Source organism: Haliotis asinina, chromosome 10, assembly GCF_037392515.1.
Source record: "Haliotis asinina isolate JCU_RB_2024 chromosome 10, JCU_Hal_asi_v2, whole genome shotgun sequence".
In the NCBI taxonomy this organism is placed as follows: Eukaryota; Metazoa; Mollusca; class Gastropoda; order Lepetellida; family Haliotidae; genus Haliotis; species Haliotis asinina.
Window position 1 is genome coordinate 4187440 of NC_090289.1, and position 22441 is coordinate 4209880.

Consider the following 22441-nt stretch of genomic DNA (forward strand, 5'->3'; position numbering starts at 1 on the left):
ATTAGCACATCATGCTGTGGAACCTGAGTTCAGGTAAATTTAGCATAGGCAGAACTTGGGCATCAAGTGCAAAATGTCTAACAAGGCAAGTTAGTGACAGAATAAAGCAAGTTGATTCTTGTTTTTATGAATCATAGTTGACGTAAACCTAGTGTTAAGACAATTATTGAAGACAGGACATCCTAACCATAACATATACAACATATTGTTTATTTGATATGCCCTGTATGTCAACTCATCTGACAAAATTGTCGATATAGTCACTGTAACATTATCAAGAGGAATACATTACCTCATGCACCCACAGTCTCTTCATGGACGCAGGTTCCTCCATGGTGTCGGGGGTGGACAGCAGGATACCCTGGATGACTCGAGCAAAGTCTCGCAAGTTAAACAGATAATGGGACTTGGCAGGAGTGGGTAGCAGGTTGGTCATGGCTTCTCTGTACACCTGCAGTGTACCATTCACGATCTGGTCCACACATGGTTTGAACTCATTGCTGAACCCTCTGCAAGGAACATTCACAATAATGTTAGCTGGGAAACTATAGATGCCTAACGTCCACTGATAAAGTCGTGTCAGCACTATTCTGTTGAGCATACTCTGTATGTTGAAGTATATCATCATTTATATATGAACAATATATATTTTGCACATTTTAATAACTATAGATAAGGTTTTTGAACATTGGGTGCAGTCAAACCCGGGTTTCTTGTGATCATCCCATGCCTTAAATACTGTTACCACTATATTCATACTGAAGAGCCATCACAACTGAATGCTTCACACATGCAACAGATTCAGCTGTCAGTACCTGGCTGAGATGTGCCACTCCATGATGTTCCTGAAGATGGTTGTCATGCTGTCATCATCAAACTCATTCATGGTGACAGTGTTGAGATGACGCAAGAATCGCGGAGTGACTGGATTACGTCCTCCTCCTGTTAAAGTTAAAAAGTTACATTTCAGTATGACAGTTCGAGCACACATTACTGTGAAATCATGATGTTATATCTGTTTAATGGTCAGGGTGATATCACTGGGACACCGTGATCCTACTAGCTAGCAAGCCAGGCATTGTGTATGAAACATGAGAGTTACAACACTTACAACACTGAGATAACCAGATAGATGAAACATTGGTAGACAATGCAGTCCCATGACTTTGATAAAACTTGTCAACCTACCATGTAATGAACTAAAGCTTTTATTACACCACACTTGTTCCAGTGAATGTAATTCTTAGAAGCAATGAAACATTTCACCATTTTGGTCTCATGTTGTCACTCCACACGCTTCAAACTGCAGACATCTCTATAAAGTGTCAAAGCTTCCTGAACAATCAACTCGCATCCCAGAACAATAACCCCAAACCTGCCCACTCCCTTAACTTGTACAATCTGCAGACAACTATCTGAATGTTAGAGCCAGCTCTCCCTGCTTACGTTCACCAGGTTCAAATTGAACCTACTACGTACCAGAGTATATATGTCTGACAGCGAAGCCTAATACCAGGGCCATAGGATTTCTGAGAACTGCCTGAACCAGTTGATAGCTAATGCTTGAGTGTTCTCCAAAGACTAACTGGTCACAGACCAGGTGTAGCCTTAACTGACCTGGGGGGCCCATAGCTCCCATGAACTGGATGTCCACCAGCTTGATGGGTACGACCTCCTTAAGGTCATACCAGTTCCAGTGGTCAAGCCACTGTCTGACCAGCTCCACTGGGGGCTGCGCTCCATATGTCTCTCGCATTGGCATGTTCAAGTCATCAACAAAGGCAATCTGTAAATCACGGTGGATTATGGACTTAACAAGGCTTAGAATTAAAACACCAGACACTAAAAAACACTTCATCTCACATTAAGGCTATCTTGATCAATATTTCAAAATAAGCAAATTCAGTTTGAATTAAATTCACCACAGAAGAGATTATGGCAGATTGTAGTTGGTAAAGGACCCATATCAGTTTTCTTCCTTCTTTCATTAATGTCTTGGCAAAATAATTACATGAGTTGAAATAACACAAAGCAATAGACAGTGGAGTGTATAAATGGATCACTCACAGCCTTCTTTCCAAGTGGTGGTCCATAGACACCCTTCCTCCTCCTGTCCAGCTTGGACATGATGATGTTCTGTGTCTGGTTGGCACTGGTCTGGGCTGAGAAGTTGATGATGTTGGGCTTGTATACCTCCTTGTCTAGCTTGTTCAGGAGAAAGTCCTGGCAAATGAGACAACACATCATGCTAGACTCATAGTGCACTGTAAAATCATGTAACCAAGGATACAAAATGAGGCAAATATAGGAATGAAAACATCTGACCATTGAACTCTGCACAGTACAGTGAGTTTCCTTAAATAATGGGGCTACCGATGAGCATCATATGATATGAAGAAATATCATCGGATTATTGATTGACTGTTATGCATATGAAATGTTTTACTAATTTTCAAATGTGAAGGTACAATATGACCTAAAGTAGTTTCTTGTTTCAACTTTGCTTATTTTCTATTCAAATTATGAAAGAAACTGTAACAGAGCTAAAGAAATATAACATTACTCATTTGCACATATACTGGGCAAAATAAGTTAGGGATATTGCTATTTCTTTGACTGATATTTCACCAGTTATGTCAATGAATAACACATCATTATTCATAATTTCAAAATTTACAAATATCCCTAACTATATTTGTTCAGTATATTTGTATGGAGCCAAGGACTTGGAACTTGCAGAGGTGATGTACTCACGATAATGTAGCAGCTCTTCCCTGTGCCAGTGGGTCCCACAAAGAGGCAGGGCTTGCTGTGTTGCACCAGCATGTTCATCAGACTGGTGTAACGGATGGTGTCAATGGTGGGCACAATGATTTCATTGAACACTGCATCTTTGGAGATGGGCGGAGCCTCCTTCATCTCCTCACTCCAGGGTACCCATTTGCCAGAACCCTACATCATCATCATCATCATCATCATCATCATCATCATCATCATCAAAACTATCATTGGCCATAACATGAGATGGATTACTAGCATAACAATGACATGTAACACAGTCCTATGTCTTTGAGTGTCTAACTGTCATAATTATCACAGCATTTCGACAGAAAAGTTCAGATATGTCACTCTGATACTAACAAAAGCTGCTTCAAACTTTAAGATAAATGACAATATAGTTCTAAGATGGTGCCAACCTCCCTGCACATTCTTCATATCAAACGGAAGTATCCACGTGACCAGTGATACAGTCGAAACAGTACCATACCTCTTTCACAAACTTGTAGTCATAGACTTTGCCCTTGGGAGGGAATGGGTTAAGGTAAGGTTTCATCGGGGGCTCCACCAACTCCAACAGACTCAGTGCGATCCTCGTCTCCTCTGTCATTCCACCCTATAAACAACATACAACATACAACAGCTGGTCTTAACTCACTCACAGCAGGCAACACAACATTACTACTCTCACTTTTACACTGCAGGTTCTACCATAATTAGTTGCTTTTTAATAAGGATATGAAAATTTCACCAATTTGGCATCCTTCCAACCAGTCTGGCTGATTCATATGTTGTTTTTAGCAATGTGTCAGTTTTATAATGTGGTTTAAATTTATGTGGGGAGAAAACCACGTCAGTGATTAAAGCAAACTCAGGAATGGTGTTCACAGGATCCTAATCAAGGTGAATCTAGGATTCAAAGCTAGACATAAATCCTGGCATGGCTCATGGACAGCTGTACAACTTGATATAATCTATTACTTAAGAAAAAAAATTCATTTCTTGATTTAAAACTGCCTTCACTCTGAACATTAAAAATGAGAGTCTGCTTCATGAGAACTCACAGAGATAAGTTCCCGGAGGAGTTTGTCAAACTTGACCCGGCCATTGTCATCAGTACTGGCACCAACTGACCAGGTGATCGCAAAGAAAAATATACTCTGAAAAAATAAAATTGCAAGGTTTAGGATTTCCATCCCATAACTAAATGGTGTAATTAATCAGTTGGTCAACAGACGTTGTTTCTGACACATAAAGCAATTTCATAGGGAGAGGATACATGAATGCTGCATTGAGATATGGTTTGAAATGAATGATTACTGATAACAGCTGACCTGTCGGTGAAAATACCAACCTCCAGCCATGTGACGATCTCTCTCTCCTCCATCTGGGAGATCTTAGCCTCATCTTGGAATTCATCCATCATGCAATCCATCAGGTTCATCAGGGACTTGACCAAGTTGGAATCATTAGTTGGTGACAGTTCCTGGAGTAACAAGGGAGGAATGTCACTGTTTCATTCAACACATTGAAACTCATCTGCCAGCATATTTCAGTTTCTATAAAAATGGCAATGTTATCATCCAGAGACAATATGTCACACAGGACATATGTTTAGTGAGGGTTAAAGCAGAAGCATTGTCAAACATGAATTGCATAACGATTATTTGAAAACTATGAAAAGGATAACAGAATGATGATCACTTTTTTGATAACCTTACATTACTATGATTCGTTTCCGTGATGAAAGTCCAGGTAATCATGGTAACAAGACACATAGTGACAAATTGCAATGGTCATGAGATCTAGCTTCAATAAATCAGGTTTCTTTCTTACCTTGACTCCTCCCTTGCGGACTAACTGGAGGCAAGTATCAACAAATCTCTCAAACAAGTCATTGATGATGCTCTTGAGTGTCTCTGTGACGGTGGACGGCATGACATTCATCCAGGACTTGACCAGTGGTCTCCAGCCCAAAGACAAAGGTTCCATGTAGATCATACCACACCGAGATACCTGAAATCAAAACCAAGTCATACTGTCTTCAGTTAATACCACCTTTTATTTTTTGATCCATAAAGACAGGTTCAGTTCATATATACAGTCAATTATTGCACAGAGTTTGAACCAGACAAACAAGTCTGCTTGTTATGTGTTCCTCCCAGCTGTTTGAGAACAGACAAAAAGATCATCACTAAAAGTACCTGTAACTTTGTATTGACATCATTGGTTTGAAATGAATAGTAGAAGAGACACACATGCCTAAAAACAAATAATATTTGTCTCAGAATCACTGAATACAATTGGCCTCGCAAGCTGACGGCATCAATCACAACTGGCATCAAAGCGCAACAACTGGTAAGATGAGTGATAAACAGACTTACTGTGGCTGGGGAGGCTGCCTCGAGGTCCATGGGTTCAAACATGAGGTTGGTGGTGTTAGCCAGCTGGATGATCTCACCACTCATCAGACACAGCTTCTTGTTGTCATCCAGCACAGTGTTCATGTTCTCAATCCAGATGGCATCCACTGGACCATCAAAGATCAGCCATTTACGGTCAGGGGTCTGGAAGAAGTGATCAAATGTTTGAAAAAAAATGGATTCTCTGCGCACCATATCCAACTGTCAGAGTCCCACTTCACAAGAGACTGGTCTAACAGAAGTACAAAATACAGCTCTTTATCAGCACAGTGCTAAGTGTTACACTTGAATTTCCAGCATATGGATCCTCATGCTAATACTAGTAGTTATAATTTTCATGTAGGTTAACTGGGTTATGAATTCAGTCTTAAAATTCAAGAACAAACAATGAAAGAAGAATAACTTCCTTTATATCTTTGATAGGTATCTTAGGTAGAAATATATATTCATATTTATAAATGAGACTGATACTCCTATTGCTAATTACATCAAGAAGAAAGCAACCAATAGTCTGAAAATGCAAGATGATGTAGAGTATTTCTGGAAAAGGAATTCACAGTACAGAAGACAAAGAGTGATTAGAGTTGACAACACTGCACCTCACTGAACCATGAACACAATAAGTACTTACGGGTGGAACTATTTAAGTGTACACTGAAATCTGATATGTTGTCAGTACTCACTGTAGATGTGGCGAAGGATCTGTAGGACACGGCAAGGATACCGTCTGACCACTCATGGGATACAGGGTCAAACTGACCGTACAACTGTCCCATAGTTATGGCCTTTGGGTTGATGACAATAATCTGGACCTTGTTTTCTTCCAGCAGTCCCTGGAAAACATCATCCTGAATTAGCCATGGATGAAAACCAAACAGTACAAGCAATTGTAGACTTGCTGACAAATTCATCTATAAGGTTAGAGAACTGACTATCACATTCTCTCTAACCTGTGCTCCAGTGAGCAAGCTAGATGTGACACATGTGGCATTATTCTGAGGTTACTCAGTAATTACTTTTCCTGTTGTCCTAGACATAGCTGGTGCTTACCTTCTCATGGATGTCTCCCAAAGCTGCTGCAAGAACACGGTATGCTGATGTTTTGCCACCAAATGGCTCTCCCACAATCATGAAACCATGACGCACAATCATCATCTCGTAGATCTACAAAACATGACCAGAAAACATTATCCATCCATCTTTCAACCCATCCATCCACCCATTCATCTTTACTTCAGTTCAAGTGGTTAGCATTTTCATAACACAAAGACCTTAAAAAGTCTAATCTGAAGTAAGTTAGTCACGTACGAGAAGCAACGTTAAACTCAGCTCTGGGTGTTAAAGACAGGGTTGTTATTGCCAAATATTAGCTAAATCCAACTGTGAACGCTCCAGAGAATTGGAATTACTGAGAATGATGAAGTTAACCTGTTGGATCTTCTCCAGGAAGAAGTCTGTGCACTGTAGGTTCATCCTGGTGCAGACCTCGGCCACTGCCTGGTTGATGACCTCATAGTCTGGGGTTGGCAGCTTGATGCCCGGGAACAGGTCAGATGTGATGCCATGGAACAGCGGCAAGTCATGGTTGAGAAACTTGGGGAGGTTGACATCAATGATGGATCGCAGCATCAGGATATTCTCATCTTCATCTGGATACTTCAGCTGGAGAAGATTAATGAAGACATCCTTAAGCATCCTTCAGTCCTCATATACTCCATCTGCAAGCCTTTATCAATCATTCATACCAAACTCAAAGTATAATATTTTATCAAATACAGTTTCAATCAGTTATTCTAAAGATCACTTCACACCATCTTTAATTAAATATATTCATGCATCCAATTATCATCAATCTAGATTTCTGAGCTGTATTTATTTTCATCCTCAGTTGAGTCATTCATAGATTCTACAGACTATAAACACTTGATTCCCATAGGTTGATCAGAATAATTGATCATAGTGTGCATTAACTGACCTTGATCTAGTATAAGTTTTGCTATGTTAATGCTGCACTCATCAATAGTTCAACTATATGACATCAGGATGTAAATCACTGAATGAGGACCACCCAGTGATTGACGTCAAAGCATCAATACATGCAATCTGGATGCAATAGCATGCATCACCCAAATCAGCAAGCCAGACCATTAAATCGGTTTGTCGCAAATATCACCATGACCATCACAGATTCTTAACCTCTAGTGGTTGTACATACACAGTGCTTTGTCTAATCCACCTTTAATAACAAACAATGCCTAATATTAGTACTTCACTGAAATGATTATTAATAACTAACACTACCAAGGACACAGAACCATCAACTATCAGCTGACATGACTACAGTACCTTTAAGTTTGCAGCAGCAGTTAGCACGGACTTGACGGCTCTCATGCCATAATCGTAATGGTGCTGTGAGGAGAGCTGCTCAGAGCACAATCTGTATACTGCCACAATCTTCACAGAGAGCGGGCGTGCCTGGACAAAGCCACAGGAATACAGCGAGATCTCAGCAATTAGGGCATAGTCCGGCACCATCATGGCTACAGTTCGGAACAGAGCCTGAAAGTAGACAGCAATACACAGAAAAGACTTTTCACATTCCAGTGTAGTACCAGTAAACACATGACCAGTACAGTCAGGGAGTGGGTGAACATGGTTTTACAATGTGTTCAGCAATATATACACAATACCACAGAAGGAGGCGCAGGTCATAGGTTTCATTCAATACAACCATGTGTGGAAATAAACTCAGCATCACCTTCAGCACAACAAGCAAACACTTACGCCACTAGGTAACCTCAGTGCCTCTTGTGTGTACAGGGCTGATGAATTAAAGTGGACCTTGGATACACAGTCCATTGATGTCACAGACCGTTGGGTTTTTTAAAAGTGTTCCTAAACTCCAAAAAATACCTCACAAGATTGCAAGAACTTTGTTTTGGCACAAACAGGTTCACATCTTATTATTCCACTCCAATTTGATCAGAATGTTGTGAAGCACACAGAATCCAGCTATATATGGACATGTTGAAGCCTACCTTGAGGTTGTCTGGCAGCTCGGAACGTCCAGCATAACCTGGGTTCATAGTGATGAAAACAGAACAGGTTGGGTTCAGATGGATCTCAGTCCCCTCAAACAACAAGGTGTCCTGTCCAGCGCCGATACCTGTATACCAACATTACACTGCTTTAACATCTACTTTCAAGAATTATCACTGAGTATTTTCACTTCATTCTGATGAATTAGTTCATCCCAAGAGTTTTCACTATTTGAAAGAAGACAGTCGCAAATGACATTATTTGTAGACAAATAGTCATGATGTTTCAAATGGTCTTAACTTGACACTGTTCAAACAACATTAGCAATACACTCACTGAGCTGATGCTTCTACTTGAGATTTGAGGAAAAGAACATTTTTCAGATGACAAACCATTTGCAAATGCAGACTTGCTGTTGATAAGATATGTCGCAGGTTATACAGTATAACACAGACATACTGTATGACAGAAGATTTTCATCCCTAGAGTAGCTAGAGAAGCACCTGCAAGTTGCTGACTTTCAAAGAAAGTGATTTCACAACAAAGGAAATATGCAAAAATATAACCACAATAGTTTACCTCTCTGAATGGTGAGGATCTGTTGGGCAACCACAGACAGCACTTCCAGATCAATTCGGTTGAACTCATCAAAACAGGACCAGGCACCACAGGAGGCCAAACCCTGGAACAGACAGATGAATGAACAGTCACCATTCACAGTCATAAACAAACCTAGTAGGACGATGTCACCTGACTCATCACATGTCTGTCATAACTGTTAGATTCTTATGGTGCCACTCACTTTGAAGAATTTTCCCAGAGCAATGTAGTCAAGTCCATCTGAGCAGTTGAAGACGACACACTGTTTGGCAACAGCCTTGGCCAAATCCTTGGTGGTCTCTGTCTTGCCAGTTCCAGCTGGGCCTTCTGGAGCTCCTCCCAGGTGAAGATGTAAAGCTCCGAACAGGGTTCTGACACATAATAACCACACTATAGTCTTGTGGACAGTAAGTCTCCACACCAGTAACATTCACTGTGATACAAACGGTGAAGATATAAAGCTCAAAATGGGCTTTGACTCATAGTGTTGGAGGAACACAGCAGCCAACATTATCACTTTCAATTTATCTCCCACCTACCTTTCTCATTCTAACTGTATTGATAAGAACTGATTATAAAACAGGTTATATCCTCACAACGCAATGCATTTAGTAAATGAAATCACTACTAGACATACTACATAAATGAATGACTTTTTAATGACCAGAAGAGACAAATACTACTTAAAGTTTCACTTTGGTCAATGGCACTGATATTTAGGAAAATGAGAGATATAACCCCAGTGCAGGGAAACACAGCCTGAGGCACCAAAGACATAACTTATGACAATCATGTTCGCATGCATCTATGAAATTGTAGAGATCGACAGACTAAAACCCATGGAAACAGTTCTGGGATTCAAACCCACAGTCAGCATCACAATCCTACCTGAATGGTTTATGAGACGCTGATGTAAACTCACCTGTAACACCTGTCAGTCAAAGGAGTGATAACGAGACGGCCAGTGTTACCAAGGTACTCGTAGCCATACTTCAGCATGGAGTTGATCATACGGGTCACCATCTGACCATCCTGAAAACACAGAAACCAGGTTGACACTGAAGTAGGATACACTCCACACTGTAACCATGCTGTCAAACCGACATACTTAGGACCAGGTTGACTTATGGACTTACATAGCTTCTCTTCCATGAAAGTAATGTTTCAGAACAGGTATATACCATGCTTGAAAGCCATCCATTATAGCAACAAAACAGTAGCATGCCATCAATCAGATTTCTTAAAAGTCACCTCACAAGAACATGGCATTGTGAACATTGGTGCAAAGAAAGTCCAAAACTGTAATTTTCTGAGTAAAATTGATATTTTATGCTTATACTGGCTCATGCTTTTTATGTTTATCTCCTGCCTCCATGTGAAGATAGTGGAACACTTGGAATCCCTTGAAGTTCCCTTCTAACTGAAGCAGACATACAATACCAATGGATACGGTCAAATGACCAGCCATGCTTGTCACTCTCTCTGAAATCTCATAAGACACGAGAATTATTGTGAATTCAACATGCCTGAGAGGGGTTTGGGAGGGCTTGAAGCTATGAGTCTAAGTATAAAATATCCATTTTATTCAGAAAAGTACATTTTTTCCTTGTCCTGACTCATGCTTATTATGCTTACAGAATCTGATGAATCACATCCAGTCAAACTTGTCTTCTCGTGAAGTAGTTGTTGACTGGAACGTCATGCTACATATAGTTCAGCTAGCCTCCTGCTAGTCTCTAATACAATTGTATGGCACCATTTCCATCGCGGCCAGTCGTGATCCTTCTCCATGTACAAGTATCTGCATTACAAGGAGAGGGTCATAATCACTCATGCAAGCCTGTTCAGGACATGCGCATGGACTCTCAACCATTTTACTCCGCAGTGAGTCTTGGTCTCAACTAGTCACATGATAAAGACTGAGTGAAACTCAGCACCTTTGTAGAACAATTAGTTGTTGTGTGACAACAAGCGGTCCAAACTGGTGAATGTCAGAGACATCCTCCATGGCGATGTCCCATTGGCAGTAGGTGGCAAACACCGTATTTGATTTCCAAAAGCAGACCTCCATTATAGTTGTTAGCGAGCAGTTTCCATGTAGAGCAAGTGTCAATGCCAAGACTCTCACTTCATGTAGACTGGAATCTCACAGAGGCTTGAAACGTTGTCTCCTTGTTTCAGTTCGTTGGAGATATACTTTCAATGCTCTGACTGGGCACAATGATAAATCCTGTGTATCATGAGGGCCGAGGACTGTAGATAATGCCGGGATGTGGAATTGTCCAGGCAGTTGATGTCTGGTCTAGTGGCTGGTAGACATCACTCGTAAGGTATTGTAGTACAATATTCAAATCACAAGCTGGAGCCTAAATCTGCATTGCTGGTCTTCCAGATTGAATGTAGTATGGCAAGTCGTTCCGGTTCTTGAGTCAGCTTGATCCCTGCTTTCATGATGATAACAAAGCCACCAAGTATATCGAGAGTGTAGAACCTTTCAGTCCTCTGATATGTCATAGATGACATAAGTAGTCTGCTATATGAGGATGTGTGGCCTTCATTGCAGTGAAGCCTTTCTTCCTGGTGTATCTTTCAAAACACATCCATTTATCATCATATAAGGTGCAGGTATATCTGTGTGCTTGTTTGGTGTGTGGATGGACGAGTAGGTTCTTCCACTCTGGCAGTTGTAGTTTTAGTTCCTCAATCAGTACTGGGAACCAGTCTCTCACTGGCCAATAAGGTGCAACCAAAATTAGTTGTATCAGTATCGTCTGTTTTATCTTTCCGATGACTTTTGGTTGTAGTACTGGAGAGGAGAAAGCATAACCTTTCACCTCTTCCCACAAGATGCTGAGAGCGTCTATTGCCCATGCTAACGGATCTGGCACCGGAGATACAAATATTGTACCTGGTATGAGACATGCCTTTATGTGGATGTTCAAGTTGTTGACAATGTCGAAGAGTTGAAAGGTCAGATGTAGCAGTATGTGAGATTGTGTCGATCCTTGCTTGTTTATGTAGAACGTGGAGTAGAACTGTGGAGTTGACTGTATGAAGCATCAGTAGTTTGTTCATCAGTGATGTCGACCAATGACTTACTGCCCTGATTACAGCTTTCATCTCCAGGTGGTTGATATGCTGGCTTTATCAAAAAGGTCCCTGTGCAGACATTTGATCAGTGAGTCCACCATAGTAGATATGGTCTCAAGTTGTCCGGCAAAGCTATCACATCCGAGGTGTTGAGGTGCAGAATCAAGAACCATTGTAAGGGTCATAGTTGTAGACATTCTCCTCTGGACAAATCCTGCGCTGATGTGAGCAGACTGAGTAGACACTGCCACTGTCTTAGTGGCAACAGAGGGTGTAGAGCTTGTTCTGTCATGACTTGAATTTTGACCCACCAATCCTCTGGGACAACGATGCAGTTCACTGGAGTGAGGAATCAAATCCCAAGGAATTGACGATCTTGCTGCAGTTCTAATTTCCGTAGATTCACAAGCCATCCAAGGTGACTTAGCAGTCTGATGGTGAAGTCTAAATGCAGTTTGAGTTGACTTGTCTCATGATGAGCTTGAATGCGGTGGTGCTGCCTGTAGCAGGGTCTTGTAATCGTCTCGTAAGATGCTCATAACGCAATGTTGTTGAGAAGCCCCCAATTCTACTAGTAGCGCTGTACACACTCACCTACTTGTGAAGGTTGTACAGGAATGGCTAGGGGTGAAACACTCCAGTTGTTCCAAACCTGATCTTCAGCACTTTCCTCCTTTAGCATCCCTGGCAGGATGTCCTGTTCCAGGGGAGCGCTTACTTCCTCCAGTTGAGTGCCGAAAAGAGCTCTTGCCGCCACAAGCGTTGTACTTCTTGTCTCTCGGTCTCCGAACTCAGAGAACTTTGACTTCTTGGAGTAACACTGAGATGTCTGCTTGAGGACAGTAGTCAAAGTGTCAGTTTTATCATCATTACTTCCCTGGAGTCCTGGGTGACGGATTAAGCAACATCCTCGTTTCTGCCATTGAATAATGTAGATGCTGACCAGGGAGCCTAATACAAGAGTTTATTTAAGATGATGCTGATAATAATCCTTGCCAGCATAGTAGATTCAATTCTGCAGACACAGATGCTAGATGCTCTGAGATGAATTGTTGATCATTCTTCTGGGTGGTGAGTGCAAGGAGATCATCCTTTCTTCTTCAGTCTCCAGTTTGCTGAACTTGAGATGAGAGCCTTGTTGATAGCCCTGGAACGGGTGAGTCTGAAGAAGGTATGCCGAGTAGTTGTATCCAGTGAGTCAAACGCTTATCATCCACTTTGCAGGGCCTGTTGCAAGTCTCACTGATGAGCTTGTAGGCTCATCTACATTGGGTTTTTTTTCATAATGGGCTCCATGTGATGTGGTGGGAATCTACGAGCACTGAAGGCAGGAATGTGTTGCTGCTGGTACATGGTCGCCCTCTGGAAGGCTGCTGACAAAGTTTCTGGGATCGTAGATGTCGGCGCAATAGGAAGAAACGTCAACATGTCGAGCTTCGTTGAGTCCTTTGATGGTGACATGAGGTCCAACCCGTTTGTAATCCACGACATGATCTCTGAGTTGGAGAAGAGGGCTTTCTCCAGTGAAGGAGATCTACCTCTATCTCTCTCCATCTAACCCCCTATGTCCTTCTGCAAATGCATTTGCGAGTGGGGACTGATGTTCATGCAGCCAACGTCTGCATGATCTGTGTGCATCCCTGGAAATAATGTCATTGTGTGAATGCCTTCAAGCATGCCTGCGTGAATCTGCATTCAATGAAGAAGACAAATGATGATGGCATCTCCAACGAACAGGGGATGCTGACAGTGAATGCTTGCAGTTGTAGCAAGATCCTTGAGCGCGAGCACTCAGCAAGTCCATGGAAGGAACTTCATCCAGACTGTGATGAGATGATACAGCCGATGACGATGATTTCCGTCAGGAACGTGCATTCAATGCTTTCTCTTTATCCGATGGACCTAATGCAGCCAATGAACCATCATGTAGGACGACTGTAGATGTAGCTGCTGAATGGTGTTTTTGTTCCTCTTCAAAACAGCGATCCATCATATGAGTGGTGAACTGTTGCATGAAGAGACTGGTGCATGCAGTGGTGGGTGATTCACAGAGGCATTTGACGTGTTGAATGTAGACGTTGTAGATGTATGCATAGAAAGTAGACTCTCTGAAGGTTGCAGCGCTGTTGTCGACGTAGCTGATGAAAGCCTAGCAGACGTTGAACATTGATACAAGTGCTGATGATCTGTACCTCAGGAAGTAGTTGTGGAGGTTCATTGTAGATGTGACATTCGTTGGGAGGGACCATCTCATTGCTGAAGGACTTCAAAGAAGCCATAGAGTGTGTAGTTTCAACACTGATCTAGTTGTTGATGACTTAGTCTCAGCCAATGACAATGAAATCAACTCCTCACATTGATATGATCCAGATTCTGACGATATCCACAACTGTGATCTTGACAAAGTCTCGATGGTATCTTGACGATGCCCCCAGGGTAGGTCTGGTTGATCACTAAAACCATGAATGTTAGCTGTGATCAACATACAGTTACTAGCAGCAGAATCAACCGATTTATTTGACATGACTTGAGGGAGCCTACATTGTTTGTCCTTGGCACGCCTTTGAACAGTATATAAATATGTGCAAATCATACAAATTCTTACAAGGTTCACAGCTAACAGGGTAAGAACAAATTGGTTTGCATGAAGGACAAATTATATACGGATTAACCGCCGACAGCTGTAACTGGAGGCCCGATTTCATCACCTTAGACTAAGTCTAAGTTGAAAAAAACATGTCCAAAACACATGAACTGCTATATATTTCAACAATAATTTTACATCACGACAATAATATTTACAAACCAAAAACCGAATATGCCACAATTTAGTTTACATGACCGAAATATAAGCAAAACATTTATCGCCATAACAGGATCCAAGTTGCCTCCAATCGTCTGTGTCAGGTGATAAAGGAGAGAGTGTCAATCATGCATTGCCATGTGACTATAAAGGCAGGAAAGGGAGTCTTCCAGAGGGTGAGTGTATTGTACGTCTGCTTCAATTTGATGGGAACTTCAAGGGGTTTCAATAGATCCACTATCTTCGCATGGAGGAAGGAGATAAGCATAATAAGCATGAGTCTGGATAACGAAAAATTTGCAGCTTACTTAAATGCTTTGATTGTTAAGCAATGTACACTGAACTGTTTTTTGTCAAGTTTTTAAATAGAAGACATAAATATAAACACTTACTTTCATGAGATTTCTTTTTTAAACTTGTGTTTCTTTTGCTGTTCAAAAGTTTCCATCAGAAACTCACCTCCCAATAGTAGCGGAGCTGACTCAACCACTTGAAGTCCAGTTCACTAGAGACACCACTCTCCACCAGGTGGGCTAACACATCTCTAGCATGGACGTCCATGACAATCAGAGCCTGCAGGGTAACACGGTGCTGTTTGGAAAGTTTACCACGGACAAGGGCTACAATCTCATCAATCTGTTCGTTGTTGATATTCAAGTAGTCTGCAAGGGCCTGTTGGCCTTTCCTGATGGCCTCATGGATGCATGATGTCCAGTATTTCTGAGATACACAGAGGACAGCTTGACCAGACCAGCTTCTCACCCACTCTCCTCTGGGGGTCTTCATGTAGGCTTCCTGAGATTCTGCAATAACCTGAAATTGGTGCAGCAGGAAATACAGTATTCAAGTAAATCCAGCAAAATAGTAAAAACTACAAATTACTCCATGATTCACTGAAAAATTTCCTCACACTGTACAGAGACATTGTATTAGAAAACTTCCCAAGCTTGTTCAAAGACACTTTCTTGGGGAATATAGCACAGAACGTTTTCAGTGTCTTGGATTAAGAGTGACAAGCAACTAGTGAGAGTATGCCTTGGTGAGTCACAACCTGGTCACAACTTTGTACAGAGAAAATGACATTCAATAATTTTCTAACCATGAAGAAAAATACTGTCATACTATAATTTGTAATCTAACAGTGTGACTACGAAATAATTCCAAGCCTTGCACATGTTCAACCATGTCTTAAAAATGGTTCATCATAATTTCCTACCTTGTGTAATGAACTTATCATGTCACCCTCCAGCTCTAGTAGCCACTTCTCCACCTGACCACGGGCCTTGGACGTGGAGATGACGTCACGCAGCTCAACTACCTCCCCTTCACTACTCTTCATGTGGGTGATATCCAAGACATCTGTGAACTCCAGAGATGCAATTCCTTCAAAGCATTTCTTCAGATGGGGCTGCACTCTGAAAAAATGATAAATATTTCTTGGTTTACACCGATTTGATCATCACATTACTGATGAGGTTCCAGTGAATAAGGTAAGATTAGATTCAAATCCCAGACAATCACTGCCATACTGATTGTTACCTTGTAGGATCTTTGGTCTCAGACAGGATTTCCAGCAGTTCATCATTGGACAAGAAGAAGAAACGGGGGAAGTAAAGTCGCTTCTTCTCCAGGTATTCATTCAAGCCCTGAATAAAACAATGTCAAAGTAACAAAGATTTACCAGTTATGCCATCTAGAACAGAAGAGTCAGGAATATTCCAGCTTGACAAGACAGTGACATGGCTATGTCACTGAGTCAAAACACCTAAACGGCATAATTGGTCAATTATTGTAATCATGCAAAGATCCATCGTTCCAGATCACAAAATGATATTTCAAGTTATCAACCTCCATCTACCTTGCAATGCTTTAGAGGTTCTGATTCTAAAGAAAAGATTTTATGCCCAACTCCTGAAAGTGTCTTTGGAACAAACAATATCTGATAAATGTTGTTTAGTACTTTTCATTCTGAGTGTAAGTAATATCAGATAATTTCCCTCTTCTTTCTTATGAAATCTGAAATCCACTTTCCTGGGCTAAAATCTTTGACTAAGGCAGCTCTGACGTATCTTCCACATAACACATTTACCTTCTGGATAAGTTCCAAAAGTTCATTTGACTTCTTCAGCCTTTCAAGAATCTTGTCAATATCAAGAACAGCCAGAACATGCTTGTCAATCATGGCAGACTTCATGATGTCACGCCAGTTCTTGTCGACAGTGGTGAATCTGCGTCCTTCTTCAGGCATCTGAGCCATGATATCTGGGGAGCTGAAGATGGGCTCCAGGTAGAGCCATGTGGCCTGCACCTTCAGCCATTCGTCCAGTATGTCCTGCAGGGTCATCAGCTTCGACTCCCAGTCCCTGGAACCAGATCATAGTCACTTGCCAAATGTGTTTATGATAAACGTGCAGGTTATTTGTGTTAAACTTTACTAATCAAACATAGGAACAGTAGACATTGACAAAGATAATTTCTAATCTTACATCAGAATTTCAAATGAAATATGAAATGCTGCAGCATCTGCAAGATGTAACATCTATCAAAAAACAATGACAATCTGGTTAATGTACTTGATTGTAAAGTTTTCGTTGCAGATTTCACACTACACATCATGTACATAAATAATGAAGCCCTTTTACTCACAGCTGTTTTGTTTAGTTTTTTCTTCATAATAATTTCATGGTTCCCAAGGGTACATCATTAAATATCAGTTCGCAGTTTTTAGAGTTTGTAAGACTAAGTTCTAAATTATACAAATTTGTACTGATAGTTTATAGCTTTTATGCATGGAAATACTTAATTCAACTTCTGGCTTAAGCAGTTAAGCGAGGCTAAAGAGTTATGAAACCTACTTTATTTCCGTCTCAAATGGCTTAATAAACGGTGAACCTCTCATGGTCTGGGTCTTGACGATGTGGTCGTCAAGCAGCTGCTGGATATCATCAACGGAGGACAAGATGGACGTTCCCGTCTCACGGTATGGAATCATCGTGAATTCAATCTGGAGTCACATAGATGAGATGTTATGTAATACAGCAATATGTCACATACACAGGATATGTCACACCAAGTAAAAACTGCAAGGTCAAGATGTTGATAAGTAAGACAATACGGAGCTCAGCCTATTTGTGAGACTTTAAAAATGGGCTGATTGGCTGGTTATTGCTAAATACCACATCAGCATATTGGCAGTTACCGATTTGGATTTAGAATGGGGACGTACATATCAACCTGAAGATGTTTGTGTGTGTTGTTTAATGCTGCACTATGAAACATAGTCATGTAAACAGTCATGTAAACAGTCAGTAGATAATAGAGCCTGTTTCAATCCAGTGATGGATATCATGAGCATCAACATCACGGTACATTGTTATGTTACTAACCATGTAAATGACACTGATGACCCTTTCCATCTGGTCAGCTCTAACGACTAACTTAAACTGCTGAGACTCATTTGAACCCTGAATCTCCATGCAGTGGACAGTATAAGTGTCCAGTAGAGAACTTACCGGAGCCCACTCTCCCTTCATGCTTTCCATTGCTTTTTCAAGAGAGTACTCCTTGCTGGCTGCCTCCGAGATGCCCTCGAACTTGGAGATGTACGCATCCAGGTTCATATCGACAAACTTGGACAGGCAGTAAGACTCATCGGGACGAATGGTGTATCCAACAATCTCGGACACCTGCTCCCAATGTCTATCCCGCATGCCCGGGTTGAAGATGGTCTGCACAAGGGGCATGTGTTCCTTGAACTCCTCAACTTTGCTTTTCACCTGCATAAACAATTGTGCCATTGAATCGAAAGAACATTTTAGGACAATATTGAAACTGCAATGAAAATGCATGTCATCAAGGACTATAACAGGTCTTTAATTGTGTCACATTGTCAAATTGGCAGCAGACATACACAATTCCCGTGTTAAAGAAACATACCTTGGCTGTTATTTTCTTGGGAGCAGCAACTCCATCAAACTGTTTCTCAAGCTTGTAGAGACCTCGCCATATGTTGCCCACCTCCTGATCCACCACATCGGGATCTACACCACCCATGGGGCCATCCATCCACTCTCTGCAGGACAGAAGTTAAACATCACAAGTTGCCACTGAGCCAGACATTTAGCCACTTGACTATACAGTTGTAGCAGTGTGATACCTATAACTAGAATCAACAGTAGCAGTTCCCTCACTTATTTACAACCATGAAGTATGCCCATCTGTTGCAACAGTCCACTGACTCACTCATTCAGAACCACAAAGTACATCCATCTATTGCAATGGTCCACCAACTCAGTCATTCAAAGCCATGAAGTACATCAGACTATCTTTACACTATACATCAGAATTTCAGTCTTCTCATTCAAAGCCACATCCAATACTAGTTCTAACTATTTTGCCAAGTTTATTTCATTTGATACCAGATGGTGGACTACCCTTTGTTCTTCACTGAAATCAGTGTCACGATGACGAGAACTTACTTGTATTTGGAGTTAAAGTCTACAGTGGTCTCATACAACTGTAAATATGGCTTGAGTGTGTTGATGACTGTCTGTCGCTGAGGGTAGGCTGTTGTCTGCCAGCCAAACGCTTCCTCTTCCACATTGAACATCTCAATCTGAACACAACAGGGAACATAAAGTATCTTTTCAAACTACAAAATCAACAATACTTAAAATGTCTGGTTATCAATGAAGTAATGCTTATCATTCCTGACCTCAACTCAGAAAATGACTAAAAATGACATATTGTGTTACAGTATTTAATCATGTATCATCATGTATCGATAAATAGCAAAGTCGACTTCCTCTTTCATGAATACCAACTGCTGTGACCGTGTGAAGATCATAATGATCTGGCCTAACTAACATGGCTCGTGACACTGATCTTATTTCAGATGACCTAGGTAACATTTATATCAATACAACGAAAATAAAGGAACTTCACAAATATTCCTTACACAGGGATGGTAATTTTCTGGGAATCCACAGAAATCTGTGGATTTAAATACAAATCAATCGTTATTGACCCATCCTGGACCCAGTTGGGGGCATGCGACTCCCAGACACCAAGCTGATTTTCAGATGAAATCACTTTCACCTGTTGCCATCCTGGATCACATACAGAAATCTTTCAGAATGCAAAATCGGATCACATACAGAAAGTTCCTGAATGCAAAATCGCAAAAAGCTTGTTTCACTTCACACCTACTGATAAACCACTGTTTTCCTAGCATGTCTGATGGACATCAGGTGTACCTTCTCTGCTGCAGCTTGCAACTTGGTGTCCAGGGACTGTGCACGACGTAGGTATTTTTGTATGTCAGCCATATCCCCAAATGTCTGGAACTCCTCCACCTGCTTGGCAAAACTCTCCAGCTCCTCGACAAAGCGGTCACGACGTAGCTGTAACACACAGGAATCAAATGTACTGTCTGTACAGATAAGATACTCAAAAGAACCTTCTGTAGCTTTTCACTGTTTCATAGAACAAGGACCAGTTTAAGCCATATGTAATATTTACTAGTTATTTTATTTCATAATTAGCCCTAAGATAGTGATGAACAATTCAATGGAACACAAATAAGGTTTTCTTGGGGTCTCTACCAATCTCCAACATGACTTACTTTGAGAGCATCCTCATACTGGTTCCTCTTCTCAGATACGATCAGCTTGTGTTCCTCGAACACTGCAGGCATCCGTCCATGCCACATGAACACCTGAGCATTGACACGGATCTCAGCTGGATTGAACTGGGCGTAGTCTGACAGGAATGCCAGACGATCTTTGGATTCCATCAGCCTCTTCTCCATGACAAAGATGGTGTCTGATTCAACTTTCTCGATGAATTGTTTGAGCTTCATCAGCTCATCTGTGTTGGCGGGCGTAGTCAAAGCCTTCTCAGCAATCTGCTCATAGTCATCACAGAGCCTGGAATTTGGACGAATATGATGACAACATACATCACTACTGTTCCAACTCAAGAAAAGACTACTAACAGTGGGATGGAGAAGCAGGGCCACAGAAGAACAAAATGACTTTGTTGGTTTAACGCAGATTTGAACAAGAGATCAGATACATCACAGTTAAAAGCCATGCAAAGAATGTGGCTTTGAACCCAACTTTATATCATCAGGATGAAACATACAGATTATGTTTCTTGCACGTCTAAGTCAATGAAACCAGAATCCTACTTTCATATTAGACAAATAATTAGCAAGGTGCTTGGGTACACAGTTTTTCACAGGCTGTGGGTTTATGTCAAGGAATAAACAGGTTTCCTCCTTCAAACACTGTTGCATTAGCATCAAGAAAAACAAGTATACTTCTTGGGTTTGATATGTAAGGGCAGATAACTCACTTTTTATTTGCTTCCTGATGATCCTTGCACATGCGGACCAAGAGTCGACTGCGCAGTGTGTCAGCCCGTTTCGTGAGGGCACGGATCAGTTCATCACAGTGGACCTCAAACATCCCTAGACGCAGAACCTGAACAAAAATACATCTTTGACTTCTTTCTCAAGTCACAAAGAACTGCACTACATTGATATGCTGGTTTGTGTTTGATAATTACAGGCCATCTCAACAAGTCAATAACATGGTCTCAGAGCAAAACAGTTATTATAACGTCCACACTTAGAAGTACAACAGTAACAGCAAGATCACTTTTGAAGAAAGCACCAGATGGTTCAAATGAGGAATGCAGTATGTATCCTTAATGCTGTAATTGCAGAAGCATCAACCAGTGATACAGTTGCAATATGGGTGGCGGACATACCTTGCGAGAGTTGAAGGAGATCTCCTCTGTCAGGTGGTGGAAACGAGCAACTTCTTTCGCATAATCATCAAAGCTGTGTTCCTCTTTCATGAACTCATCCACATCTGTTTCAGCCTTGGAGAAAAAGATGGCATCAAGCATTACAAACAGAATACATAGGGACATCAATTATACTCTAGGGTCTAACCAGCACATTCAAATGAATTTGATCAAAAGTTTCTTCAGTAACTGTCCAGAATAGGGATAAAAGTTAGCCCAAATGGCATGATGGAAGCATGTACACATCAAGCAGAGCATGCAAGCTATTGCACAAACTAGAATAAGCTGACATAATCTCCCTCTCTTAGTCACTGAGCACACTTGTCATACGTGTCTCCATCACACAAGGAAGAAAGTCAATAAGACATTGAAAATCATGTTGACAATGATGATTTATCCTTCCTAACACTCACCTGTTTAGTGATGAGGAAGCTGTACTGGTCGTACACCTTGCAGTGCTCACTTGGTCCCACACTTTCCTTCTTGATCAGCTCCCGTACCATCTGCCGATGTTCCTCCAGGATCTCTTCCAGAACTACAGGCTTGAGGAATGCCTTGTTCTTGCTGCCATTCTAGAATATCACAACACTGACTGATCAGACAGGGAACCTTCACATCTTACAAACAAGATGCCCATCATTAACTACATGTTTTACCATCAGCAGTTACTCTGCAAAACTAAAACACTGTTTATCATAATTCTATTTTCAACCATATATTGCTATGTCAAAAATGCATACACAAAATACTATTTCTACTTTCAACAATCAAAATTTCAAGGCAGTTTCTGTTTCAGAATCGAACAGCTACACTATGCTAAAAAGTTTCCGATCTGTAGTGAATGGTCTGTCCTACTCTCCTGTTCTAGTGGCACATATCATCTACTTGAAGATCT

General features: G+C 41.2%; 1 protein-coding gene across 1 annotated transcript in view; it reads right to left on the reverse strand.

The window, feature by feature from the left end:
* Window positions 1-22441, reverse strand: part of LOC137298143 (dynein axonemal heavy chain 7-like) — a 77856-nt gene that overhangs the window by 37796 nt on the left and 17619 nt on the right. The window contains exons 11-41 of the mRNA XM_067830253.1: window positions 21960-22118; window positions 21508-21621; window positions 21091-21218; window positions 20357-20660; window positions 19989-20135; window positions 19212-19348; window positions 18670-18805; window positions 18246-18509; window positions 17589-17737; window positions 16823-17096; window positions 16273-16379; window positions 15950-16148; window positions 15193-15546; window positions 9763-9872; window positions 9043-9211; window positions 8820-8922; window positions 8240-8367; window positions 7548-7760; window positions 6630-6863; window positions 6252-6365; window positions 5885-6034; window positions 5163-5345; window positions 4615-4794; window positions 4133-4264; window positions 3843-3938; window positions 3269-3394; window positions 2755-2952; window positions 2068-2223; window positions 1618-1786; window positions 816-942; window positions 293-509 (exon numbers count right to left, since the gene is read on the reverse strand). Coding sequence (XP_067686354.1) covers window positions 293-509; window positions 816-942; window positions 1618-1786; window positions 2068-2223; window positions 2755-2952; window positions 3269-3394; window positions 3843-3938; window positions 4133-4264; window positions 4615-4794; window positions 5163-5345; window positions 5885-6034; window positions 6252-6365; window positions 6630-6863; window positions 7548-7760; window positions 8240-8367; window positions 8820-8922; window positions 9043-9211; window positions 9763-9872; window positions 15193-15546; window positions 15950-16148; window positions 16273-16379; window positions 16823-17096; window positions 17589-17737; window positions 18246-18509; window positions 18670-18805; window positions 19212-19348; window positions 19989-20135; window positions 20357-20660; window positions 21091-21218; window positions 21508-21621; window positions 21960-22118 — 5277 coding nt within the window. The remainder of the gene's footprint in view (window positions 1-292; window positions 510-815; window positions 943-1617; window positions 1787-2067; window positions 2224-2754; window positions 2953-3268; window positions 3395-3842; window positions 3939-4132; window positions 4265-4614; window positions 4795-5162; window positions 5346-5884; window positions 6035-6251; window positions 6366-6629; window positions 6864-7547; window positions 7761-8239; window positions 8368-8819; window positions 8923-9042; window positions 9212-9762; window positions 9873-15192; window positions 15547-15949; window positions 16149-16272; window positions 16380-16822; window positions 17097-17588; window positions 17738-18245; window positions 18510-18669; window positions 18806-19211; window positions 19349-19988; window positions 20136-20356; window positions 20661-21090; window positions 21219-21507; window positions 21622-21959; window positions 22119-22441) is intronic.